At 46.4% G+C, this 12,617-nt stretch overlaps 2 protein-coding genes across 2 annotated transcripts in view; both read left to right on the top strand.

Moving 5' to 3' along the window:
• LOC135551110 (high affinity cationic amino acid transporter 1-like) overlaps positions 1 to 6,215 on the top strand; it is a 126,737-nt gene extending 120,522 nt beyond the window's left edge. Inside the window, exons 12-13 of the mRNA XM_064982533.1 lie at positions 4,069 to 4,177; positions 4,796 to 6,215. Coding sequence (XP_064838605.1) covers positions 4,069 to 4,177; positions 4,796 to 4,992 — 306 coding nt within the window. The 3' untranslated portion in view covers positions 4,993 to 6,215. The remainder of the gene's footprint in view (positions 1 to 4,068; positions 4,178 to 4,795) is intronic.
• The window catches only part of LOC135549443 (cell adhesion molecule 2-like), a 1,019,298-nt gene that overhangs the window by 835,942 nt on the left and 170,739 nt on the right, over positions 1 to 12,617 (top strand). The gene's annotated exons all lie outside the window — the stretch shown is intronic.

Raw genomic sequence — 12,617 nt, 5'->3', positions numbered from 1 at the left:
TGCCACTGAACAGGCAGTTAACCCACTGTTCCTAGGCCATCATTGAAAATAAGAATTTGTATTTTACTGACTTGCCTAGTTCAATAAAGGTTTAAAAAAATGTAAAGGGTGTGACTGCGGTAGATATACATTCATTGCTCGACCTAGCGTTCCAACATAGGTAATTGGACCATTAATCTGCATTGTGAATTGATGAGTAAATTAATGATTTTTTTTCTTAACGGAAAACCAAATTGTCCATTTTACTTGTTGTCTGCTTGTTTTAGACAACTACAAAACTACATTTAAGAAAAGTACAACATATCTAAATGTTATTTTTCAACACTGCCTGCTTCTGAGTGTTCTCACTACATAGAAAAACATAATATTGTAAGGTTTCCTTATGTGGGGTGGCAGGTAGCCTAGTGGTTAGAGACAAGTAGTCTAGTGGTTAGAGGTAGGTAGCCTAGTGGTTAGAGTAGGTAGCCTAGTGGTTAGAGGCAGGTAGCCCTAGTGGTTAGAGGCAGGTAGCCTAGTGGATAGAGGCAGGTAGCCTCGTGGTTAGAGGCAAGTAGCCTAGTGGTTAGAGGCAGGTAGCCTAGTGGTTAGATTAGGTAGCCTAGTTGTTAGAGGCAGGTAGCCTAGTGGTTAGAGGCAGGTAGCCTAGTGGTTAGAGGCAGGTAGCCTAGTGGTTAGAGTAGGTAGCCTAGTGGTTAGAGCAGGTAGCCTAGTGGTTAGAGTAGGTAGCCTAGTGGTTAGGAGGCAGGTAGCCTAGTGGTTAGAGGCAGGTAGCCTAGTGGTTAGAGGCAGGTAGCCTAGTGGTTAGAGTAGGTAGCCTAGTGGTTAGAGCAGGTAGCCTAGTGGTTAGAGTAGGTAGCCTAGTGGCTAGAGGCAGGTAGCCTAGTGGTTAGAACAGGTAGCCTAGTGGCTAGAGGCAGGTAGCCTAGAGTTAGAGTAGGTAGTCTAGTGGTTAGAGCAGGTAGCCTAGTGGTTAGAGTAGGTAGCCTAGTGGTTAGAGGTAGGTAGCCTAGTGGTTAGAGTAGGTAGTCTAGTGGTTAGAGGTAGGTCATCTAGTGGTTAGAGGTAGGTAGCCTAGTGGTTAGAGCAGGTAGCCTAGTGGTTAGAGTAGGTAGTCTAGTGGTTAGAGGTAGGTCATCTAGTGGTTAGAGGTAGGTAGCCTAGTGGTTAGAGCAGGTAGCCTAGTGGTTAGAGTTAGGTAGCCTAGTGGTTAGAGCAGCATAGCCTAGTGGTTAGGGAAGGTAGCCTAGTGGTTAGAGCAGCATAGCCGAGTGGTTAAAGCAGCATAGCCTAGTGGTTAGGAAACGTAGCCTAGTGGTTAGAGCAGGTTGCCTAGTGGTTAGAGCAGCGTAGCCGAGTGGTTAGAGCAGCATAGCCTAGTGGTTAGAGGTAGGTAGCCTAGTGGTTAGAGCAGCATAGCCTAGTGGTTAGGGAAGGTAGCCTAGTGGTTAGAGCAGCATAGCCGAGTGGTTAAAGCAGCATAGCCTAGTGGTTAGGAAACGTAGCCTAGTGGTTAGAGCAGGTTGCCTAGTGGTTAGAGCAGCGTAGCCGAGTGGTTAGAGCAGCATAGCCTAGTGGTTAGAGGTAGGTAGCCTAGTGGTTAGAGCAGCATAGCCTAGTGGTTAGGGAAGGTAGCCTACTGGTTAGAGCAGCGTAGCCTAGTGGTTAGAGCAGCATAGCCTAGTGGTTAGGGAAGATAGCCTAGTGGTTAGAGCAGGTAGCCTAGTGGTTAGAGCAGCATAGCCTAGTGGTTAAAGCAGCATAGCCTAGTGGTTAGGGAAGGTAGCCTAGTGGTTAGAGCAGCATAGCCTAGTGGTTAGAACAGCATAGCCTAGTGGTTAGGGAAGGTAGCCTAGTGGTTAGAGCAGCATAGCCTAGTGGTTAAAGCAGCATAGCCTAGTGGTTAGGGAAGGGAGCCTAGTGGTTAGAGCAGGTAGCCTAGTGGTTAGAGCAGCATAGCCTAGTGGTTAGAGCAGCATAGCCTAGTGGTTAGGGAAGGTAGCCTAGTGGTTAGAGCAGCATAGCCTAGTGGTTAGAGCAGCATAGCCTAGTGGTTAGGGAAGATAGCCTAGTGGTTAGAGCAGGTAGCCTAGTGGTTAGAGCAGCATAGCCTAGTGGTTAGAGCAGCATAGCCTAGTGGTTAGGGAAGGTAGCCTAGTGGTTAGAGCAGCATAGCCTAGTGGTTAAAGCAGCATAGCCTAGTGGTTAGGGAAGGTAGCCTAGTGGTTAGAGCAGCATAGCCTAGTGGTTAGAGCAGCATAGCCTAGTGGTTAGGGAAGGTAGCCTAGTGGTTAGAGCAGCATAGCCTAGTGGTTAAAGCAGCATAGCCTAGTGGTTAGGGAAGGGAGCCTAGTGGTTAGAGCAGGTAGCCTAGAGGTTAGAGTGTTGCACTAGTATCCGAAAGGTTGCAAGATCTAATCCCCGAGCTGACAAGGTAAAAATCTGTTGTTCTGCGCCTGAACAAGGCAGTTAACCCACTGTTCCTAGACCAGTTAACCCACTGTTCCTAGACCAGTTAACCCACTGTTCCTAGACCATCATTATAAATAAGACTTGCCTAGTTAAATGAAGGTTAAATAAAATACCCCTTGTGATGTCCTAGCAGCCATGTGAATGAGTGCTAGCTAGCTAACGACTGGAACATTAAGTTATCCAAGACCAACAGCACAAACAAACAGACTATATAAAGTGGGGAGAACAAGTATTTGATACACTGTCGATTGTGCAGGTTTTCCTACTTACAAAGCATGTAGAGGTCTGTAATTTTTATCATAGGTACACTTCAACTGTGAGAGACGGAATCTAAAACACAAATCCAGAAAATCACATTGTATGATTTTTAAGTAATTAATTTGCATTTTATTGACATAAGTATTTGACGAAAGGATTTGATCACCTACCAACCAGTAAGAATTCGTCTCTCACAGACCTGTTAGTTTTTCTTTAAGAAGCCCTCCTGTTCTCCACTCATTATCTGTATTAACTGCACCTGTTTGAACTCGTTACCTGTATAAAAGACACCTGTCCACACACTCAATCAAACAGACTCCAACCTCTCCACAATGGACAAGACCAGAGAGCTGTGTAAGTACACCTTATTGAGGGGTGGATGGAAGGGGCCATGTAACACGAGATCTTGGCCAACAACCTCCTTCCCTCAGTAAGAGCATTGAAGATGGGTTGTGGATGGGTCTTCCAGCATGACAACGACCCGAAACACACAGCCAGGGCAACTGAGGAGTGCCTCCGTAAGAAGCATCTCAAGGTCCTGGAGTGGCCTAGCTAGTCTCCAGTCCTGAACGCAATAGAAAATCTTTGGAGGGAGCTGAAAGTCCGTATTGCCCAGTGACAGCCCCGAAACCTGAAGGATCTGGAGAAGGTCTGTATGGAGGAGTGGGCCAAAATCCCTGCTGCAGTGTGTGCAAACCTGGTCAAGAACTACAGGAATCGTATGATCTCTGTAATTACAAACAAAGGTTTCTGTACCAAATATTAAGTTCTGCTTTTCTGATCTATCAAATACTTATGTCATGCAATAAAATGCAAATTAATTATTTACAAATCGTACAATGTGATTTTCTAGAATTTTGTGTACCTATGATAAAAATTACAGACCTCTACATGCTTTGTAAGTAGGAAAACCTGCAATATCGGCAGTGTATCAAATACTTGTTCTCCCCACTGTAGTTACAAATAGTGAGTGGAGGTACTAACAGACAAGTTAAATGTCTTTGATTAAATGTTTTCCACCTTCGTGTGTCTTGCTTGGACACCATCTCCCACACCAAATAGACTTTTCTCACAGGCTCCATATATCCCTACGTGGGAGAAGGTTGGGAGATTTTACCTTGTTTGACCTGAACAACATAATATATTTTTGGCATGTTTTGTTACTTCTGTATAAAAGAAAATTGACGACAAAGTAGGCTCTTTTACACAATATTTGTTTTTTCCAATTTGTTGTCGAGGAGAATTTCTTATTTTAAGGTGAATATCGACTCGGATTACGCCTCTTGTTTCTGACTAGCTGACCTCTGCATGACCTTTGTATTTTACCTCCGACCCCTTAAGGTGCCCCTGTTGCCGTTCATCCCAGTGGTCAGCATGTTTGTCAACGTCTACCTGATGATGCAACTGGACAGAGGCACGTGGATACGCTTCGCTGTCTGGATGGCTATAGGTAAGAAACTATTTTCTATAACAATGTCATCTCTATTGAGATATCCTCTTCCAAGACATTATCAGAATATTATCAACTCCTCTATAGAGATACCGCTGCTGGCTTGGCTCTGAAGCTAAGCAGGGTTGGTCCTGGTCAGTCCCTGGATGGGAGACCAGATGCTGCTGGCTTGGCTCTGAAGCTAAGCAGGGTTGGTCCTGGTCAGTCCCTGGATGGGAGACCAGATGCTGCTGGCTTGGCTCTGAAGCTAAGCAGGGTTGGTCCTGGTCAGTCCCTGGATGGGAGACCAGATGCTGCTGGCTTGGCTCTGAAGCTAAGCAGGGTTGGTCCTGGTCAGTCCCTGGATGGGAGACCAGATGCTGCTGGCTTGGCTCTGAAGCTAAGCAGGGTTGGTCCTGGTCAGTCCCTGGATGGGAGACCAGATGCTGCTGGCTTGGCTCTGAAGCTAAGCAGGGTTGGTCCTGGTCAGTCCCTGGATGGGAGACCAGATGCTGGTTTTGGAGGCACTTTGTCCTCTGGTCTAAAAACATATCCCAATGCCCCAGGGTTAAATCAAAAAATAAAATAAATATATCCTCTTCCAAGACATTCCATTATTAACCCCTCTGTTTATTGCAGGGTTTGTGATCTACTTTGGCTACGGGATCCACCACAGTGCTGAGGCGGCTCTGGACCGCTCCTCTCCTGGGTCTGATGTAGAGCTGAACGGCTACATAGCCAGCCACTCAAACAACATGGAGCCCATGTCTCCTGAGAAAGAGGCGTTTCTACATAATGGTCTGGAGGCCCGGGGAGAGGAGGACCGAGACCTGTAGAGTGCTGGGACCCAGCTGACAACTGCCACAGCCTGCCCTGACCACCCTACATACCACACCTTATCACGCCCCTTTGGAACTTTTGTCTGTCTGGTACCTTTATCAAACAGGATAGAACCCTATTGGAATGAACCGTCTCATTTTTGGATGTACCATGCCGTTTTTTAACAGGGTCCTGGATTTAGACTTTAGTCTAACATCTCACAGTGGCACATGTAGCTTCTCGCAGGTGTTCCTGGGAAGTACAATTCTAATGCAGAAAATAAAGGAGTAGAGAAAAAGAAGGAAGAGAGGATAGACTGCTGTTTGTTCCTGAGGGTGTATTGTGAGCTCACATGGGGTTTCCTACTACAGACAGGAGAACCATATCAACCTAGAGAAACTGAGCAGACATCTTGGATCTTGTCCTCCTCCATTTTAGGGAGAGTGTGGGTTGATGTGAAGGGAGTGGGGTAGTGTAATGTTGCTGTTGAGGACTGAGTTTGATTGGACCCACTGGTTGAATCAACGTTGTTTCCAAATCATTTAAATTAAGTTACGTTGAACTAACGCTGAATAGACGTCGAATTGACGTCTGTGTGCAGCGAGGATACTCAACTAGCTAGCACACGGTACTCTCACAGCTCAGGAAGGACTATCTGTTGGTTCACATCCTAATGGATTAGTTAGGGTTAAGGTTGTGCATTAGAGTTGTGCATTAAGCCTGTCACTCCAGAGATGTCAGAAAACATCACGAGTCACTCAGATGACTTTTGTAACTGAGTGACTTAGATGTAGCCATGGAAACTCTGTTGGGTAATCTTCAAGATAATCACACTGTTTGATGAGGCAAATCTATACTCTCAACATTTTCAGATGATTGTCAACCTGTCTAGAAGGGTAAACACCAGACATGGTGTTGTCACGCCTTGGTCATTGTATTTTGTGTTTTCGTTATATATTTGTTCAGGCCAGGGTGTGACATGGGTTTATTGTGTTGTCGTATTGGGGTTTTTGTAGGCATTGGGATTGTGGTTGATTAGGGGTGTGTCTAGTTTAGGCTTGGCTGCCTGAGACGGTTCTCAATCAGAGTCAGGTGATTCTCGTTGTCTCTGGTTGGGAACCGTATTTAGGTAGCCTGGGTTTCACTTTGTATTTCGTGGGTGATTGTTCCTGTCTCTGTGTAGTGTTCACCAGATAGGCTGTAATAGGTTTCACGTTCCGTTTGTTGTTTTTTGTATTTATCAGTTATTCCATGTACCGCGATTCATTTGTTTCATTAAATAACATGAGTAACCAACACGCTGCATTTCGGTCCGACTCTCATTCAACAAATGAAGAACGCCGTTACAGAATCACACACCACACACGGACCGAGCAGCGTGTTAACAGGCAGGAGCCACAGGAGAGGCAACAGAAGCAGCTTCAGTGGGAGAGGCTACACCACTTGGAGTATACGACGTGGGAAGAAATAGACAGGTGGGCGGCCGACCCAGAGAGAGTGCCGGAGCCCGCCTGGGATTCGCTGGAGCAGTGCGAAGAGGGCTATAGGAGAATGGAGTCGAAAAGAAGGACACGGCGGCGCAGAGCTAAACCAGAAAATCAGCCGCAAAAATTTCTTGGGGGGCTTTCAGGAGTATACGCTACGCCAGGTAGGAGACCTGCGCAAACTCCCTGTGCTTACCGGGGGCTAGAGAGACCGGGCAGGCACCGTGTTATGCAGTGGTGCGCATGGGGTCCCCAGTGCGGGTGCATAGCCCGGTGCGGTATATTTCAGCTCCGCGTATCGGCCGGGCTAGATTGAGCGCGAGCCAAATGCCATGAAGCCGGCTCTACGCATCTGGTCCCCAGTGCGTCTCCTTGGGCCGGCTTACATAGTACCAGCCTTGCGCTCGGTGTCTCCGGTTTGCCTACATAGCCCAGTGCGGGTGGAATACACCTCGCTGCACTGGGTGACTGGAGTCAGTAAAACTGACTATCCTACCGATCCTCGACTTCGGCGATGTCATCTACAAAATTGCTTCCAACACTCTTCTCAGCAAACCGGATGCAGTTTATCACAGTGCCATCCGTTTTGTCACTAAAGCACCTTATACCACCCACCACTGCGACTTGTATGCTCTAGTCGGCTGGCCCTCGCTCCATATTCGTCGCCAGACCCACTGGTTCCAGGTCATCTACAAGGCCATGCTAGGTAAAGCTCCGCCTTATCTCAGTTCACTGGTCACGATGGCAACACCCATCTGTAGCACGCGCTCCAGCAGGTGTATCTCACTGATCATCCCTAAAGCCAACACCTCATTCGGCCGCCTTTCGTTCCAGTACTCTGCTGCCTGTGACTGGAACGAATTGCAAAATCGCTGAAGTTGGAGACCTTTATCTCCCTCACCAACTTCAAACATCAGCTATCTGAGCAGCTAACCGATCGCTGCAGCTGTACATAATCTATTGGTAAATAGCCCACCCATTTTCACCTACCTCATCCCCACAGTTTTTATTTATTTACTTTTCTGCTCTTTTGCACACCAATATCTCTACCTGTACATGATCATTTATCAATCCAGTGTTAATCTGCAATATTGTAATTATTCGCCTACCTCCTCATGCCTTTTGCACACATTGTATATAGACTCCCTTTTTTCTACTGTGTTATTGACTTGTTAATTGTTTACTCCATGTGTAACTCTGTGTTGTCTGTTCACACTGCTATGCTTTATCTTGGCCAGGTCACAGTTGTAAATGAGAACTTGTTCTCAACTAGCCAACCTGGTTAAATAAAGGTGAAAAAAAAAAAAAAAAACTGGCAGGGCGACCGAGAGGATTCAACCTGGTAAGGTTGGGCAGGCTCGGTGCTCAAGAGCTCCAGTGCGCCTGCAGGGTCCGTATCCAGTACCACCTCCACACCCCAGCCCTCCGGTAGCAGCTCCCCGCACCAGGCTTCCTGTGCGTGTCTTCGGCCAAATACCACCAGTGCCAGCACCACGCATCAGGCCTACAGTGCGCCTCGCCTCTCCTCGCCTCTCCCTCTCCTGCGCTGTCGGAGCCTTTCTTCTCTCCTGCGCTGTCGGAGTCTCCCACCTGTTCAGCGCTATCAGAGCATTTCTCCTCTCCAGCGCTGCCGGAGCCTCCTGCCTGTTCGGAGCAGCCAGAGCTGCTAGTCTGCATGGAGCAGCTAGGAGCTGCCAGTCTGCATGGAGCTGCCAGTCTGCAAGGAGCTGCCAGTCTGCAAGGAGCTGCCAGTCTGCAAGGAGCTGCCAGTCGGCAAGGAGCTGCCAAAGATGTTAGTCTGCATGGAACAGTCAGAGCTGTCAGTCTGCAAGAAGCCGCCAGAGCTGTCAATCTGCATGGAGCAGCCAGAGCCGCCAGTCAGCATGGAGCAGCCAGAGCCGTCAGTCAGCATGAAGCAGCCAGAGCCGTCAGTCTGCCAGGATCCGCCAGTCAACCAGACTCTTCCGGTCCGACTCTCATTCAACAAATGAAGAACGCCGTTACAGGTATTAAATACTTAATAACTAGTATAATAATTAATAACTAACTACTAATATACTCTACCTTTAGATCTGCTAAAACCATGGATGAGCTATATATGTGTGTTTCCTCTGAAACAGTGTATTCCTCTGAAACAGGATATAGGCTACCTTGTTGTAAACTTCCGTTATCTCCCTGTGATGTAGTGGCTGTGGCTCACCACTAGAGGTCACTGTGTATCACACAACGTCAGTAGACCTTTCAAATCAAATGAAATAAAATTGTATTCATCACCTGCGCCGAATACATAAGGCGTAGACTTTACCGTGAAATGATTACTTACAAGCCCTTAACCAACAATGCAGTTCAAGAAAGAGTTATAAATATTTACTAAATATACTAACGTGAAAAAATGTAATATCAAAAAGTAACACAAGAAAATGACAAAACATTAATGAGACTATATACAGGTGATACCGAGTCAATGTGCAGAGGGCACAGGTTTCTCAAAGTAATTTGTAAAGTGGCTATGCATAGATAAGTAACAGCAAAAAGTAGCAGTGTAAAAACAAAGCGGGTGTCAATGTTAATAGTCCGGTGGCCATTTAATTCATTGTTCAGCATCTAATGGGGGTAGAAGCTGTTAAGGAGCCTTTTGGTCCAAGTCTTGGCACTCCGGTACCGCTTGCCGTGCGGTAGCAGAGAAAACAATCTATGACTTTTGGGTGACTGGAGTCTTTGACAATGTTATGGGCTTTCCTCTGACACCACCTGGTATGGATGGCAGGAAGCTTGGCCCTGCAATCAACTGGACCGTCCGTATGCACTACCCTCTGTAGCGCCTTACGGTCAGATGCCGAGCAGTTGCCATACCAGGCAGTGATGCAACCATGCTCTCTGGTGCAGCTGAAGAACTTTTTGAGGATCAGCGGACCCATGCCAAGTATTTTCAGTCTCCTAGAGGGGAAAATATGCATAGGTAATAAACAGCAAGTATCAGCAGTGTACAAAACAAATGGAGGGGGTGTAAATGTAAATTGTCCAGGTGGCCATTTAATTCATTGTTCAGCAGTCTTATGGCTTGGGGTTAGAAGCTGTTAAGGAGCCTTTTGGTCCAAGTCTTGGCGCTCGGTACCGCTTGCAGTGTGGTAGCAGAGAGAACAGTCTATGAGTTGGGTGAATGGCGTCTTCGACAATGTTTGGGGCCTCTGACAACACCTAGTATGGATGTCAGGAAGCTCTCGAGAGGTCTAAGGCATCTCAGAGACGTCACTACAGACCCTGGTTCGATTCCAGGCTGTATCACAACTGGTCGTGATTGGCAGTCCCATAGGGTTGCGCACAATTGGCCCAGCGTCATCCGGGTTAGAGTTTGGCTGGGTTAGGCCGTCATTGTAAATAAGAATTTGTTCTTAACTGACTTGCCTAGTTAAATAAAGGTTAAATACATTTTCGTTTTTAAAGCTTGGCCCCAGTGATGTACTGGGCCGTACACACTACCCTCTGTAGTGCCTTACGGTCGAATAACGAGCAGTTTCCATACCAGGCGGTGATGCAACCAGTCAGGATGCTCTCGATGGTGTGGCTGTATAACTTTTTGAGGATCTGGGGACCCATTCAGTCTCCTGAGTAAATATGGTCACCAAGGAACTTGAAACTCTCTACCTCTCATCCACTTCAGCCCAGTCGATGTTAATGGAGGCTTGTTCAGCCCTACTTTTCCTATAGTCCACGATCAGATCCTTTATCTTTCTCACATTGAGGAAGAGGTTGTTGTCCTGGCACCACACTGCCAGATCTCTGACCTCCTCCCTATAGGCTGTCTCATCATTGTCGGTGATCAGGCCTACCACCTTTCTTGCAAACTCAGTAATGATGTTGGAGTTGTGGTGAACAGAAAAGAGCATGAAAGAGCATAAAAGGCATTTAGCTCCTCTGGTAGGCTCGCGTCTGGCCCCGCGGCCTCGAGTCTTCTTGGGTATGACGCTACAAGTTCGGCACACCTGTATTTGGGCTGTTTCTCCCATTCTTGTCTGCAGATTCTCTCAAGCTCTGTCAGGTTGAATGGGGAGCGTCGCTGCACAGCTATATTCAGGTCTCTCCATATATGTTAGAGCGGGTTCAAGTCTGGGCTCTGGCCGGGCCACTCAATGACATTCAGAGACTTGTCCCGACTTGTCTCCTGCATTGTCTTGGCTGTGTGCTTAGGGTTGTTGTCCTGTTGGAAGGTGAACATTCTGCTCAGTCCGAGGTCCTGAGCACTCTGGAGCAGGTTTCATCAAGGATCTCTTTGTACTTTGCTCAGTTCATCTTTCCCTTGATCCTGACTAGTCTCCCAGACCCTGCCGCTGAAAAACATCCCCAGAGCATGATGCTGCCACGACCATGCTTCACCATAGGGATGGTGCCAGGTTTCATCCAGACGTGACACTTGGCATTCAGGCCAAAGAGTTCAACCTGGGTTTCATCAAACCAGATCAGACTCTCATGGTCTGAGAGTCTTTAGGTGCCTTTTTTGAAAAGCAAGCTGAAAGAAAGCTGTCATGTGCCTTTACGTAACAAAATGTGGAAAAAGTCAAGGGCCCTGAATACTTTGCGAAAGTTTGTGGATACCCCTTCAAATGAGTGGATTCAGCTATTTCAGGCACACCCATTGCTGAGAGGTGTTTAAAATTGAGCACACAGCCATGCAATGTCCTTAGACAAACAATATCAGTACAATGGCCTTACTGAAGAGCTCACTGGCCTTCAATGTGTCACTGTCATAGGATGCCACCTTACCAATAAGTCAGTTCATCAAATTTCCTCCCTGGTAGAGCTGCCCCGGTCAACTGTAAGTGCTGTTATGTGGAAATGTCTAAGAGCAACAACTTCTCAGCCAGTTGTTGTGGAAATTTCCTCTATTTACCAAATCATGAGAGCAAACCACACACAAGTTAGAGTTAGTTATCAAAGTCCATCTTTAATTATATGAGCTCTATCACAACTCTGTGACTCTCAGATCAATTCAGTGTCTATAAATGAATTCTCTGAGAGTCCCTTCCACATTTCATCTGAGAGCCTTTATAGCAAAGACACACACAGGATAAGACAGCATCGGCATAATTCATCGTTCAGCTTTGTCTCCTTAACTATGTTCTTTTCTCAAACTCAAAACCATAAACCAATCCTCCATATCAACAGGCATATATCAAGTCCATCCTATCTTGACAAGATCACAGAGACACACTGACTGGCACACAGACATTGTGGAGCCAAGAGATACACGCTTGACCTCCCTCTCTCCGGCCCAAGCAACTTAGTCTTGACATAGAACAGATACTGACACAGAACCCGCCACAGTATTATACAAAAATAACATGCTGATGAGAAGTAACTTACAAACATATGATGAATATAAAACATCTTACCTATGTTACCACCTAATTCTGATTATTCCCCAACACAGTAAAATAGTCTTAGTTGCAACAATCACTACCAAGTTCCAAACTGCCTGTGGAAGCAACGTCAGCACAATAACAATAGTCTGTCTGTCTCCCTCCCTCACTGTTTATGGGGAGCTTCATGAAATGGGTTTCCATGGCCGAGCAGCCGCACACAAACCTAAGTTGGCCGCCATTGGACTCTGGAGCAGTGGAAAAGTGTTCTCTGACATTAAGAATCATCCGCAGACAAATCTGGGTGTGGTGGATGCCATGAGATTGATACCTGCCTGAAAGCATAGTGCCAACTGTAAAGTTTGGTGAAGGAGGAATAATGGTTTGGGGTTGTTTTTCATGGTTCGGGCTAGGCCTTTTTGTTCCAGTGAAGGGAAATCTTAACGATGCAGCATTGAATGACATTCTAGATGATTCTGTGCTTCCAACTTCGTGGCAACAGTTTGGGAAGGCCCTTTCCTGTTTCAGCATGACAATGCTGCACAACGCGAGATCCAGTTAGAGCAGACACACTCCAAGTCAATGGCTTTGGAAGTTCGACGGACAGATGTCCACATACTGAAGTCAATCTGTTATTAATTTAGATACAGGGACTGGATGTTTTTACATGCTATGTTTTCTAGAGGCGAGAATATGAATAGCAGAGATACTTTATGTATACCTGTTGTAATATGTTCAATGCATTTTCTGCATGTAACATATTGTAAATATTTCTTGCAGTAAATTATTTGTAAATTACCA

This window comes from Oncorhynchus masou, chromosome 12 (assembly GCF_036934945.1).
Source record: "Oncorhynchus masou masou isolate Uvic2021 chromosome 12, UVic_Omas_1.1, whole genome shotgun sequence".
Classification (NCBI taxonomy): domain Eukaryota; kingdom Metazoa; phylum Chordata; class Actinopteri; order Salmoniformes; family Salmonidae; genus Oncorhynchus; species Oncorhynchus masou.
The sequence above is the reverse complement of the archived record's forward strand: the minus strand, read 5'-3'. Positions and strand labels throughout refer to the sequence as shown.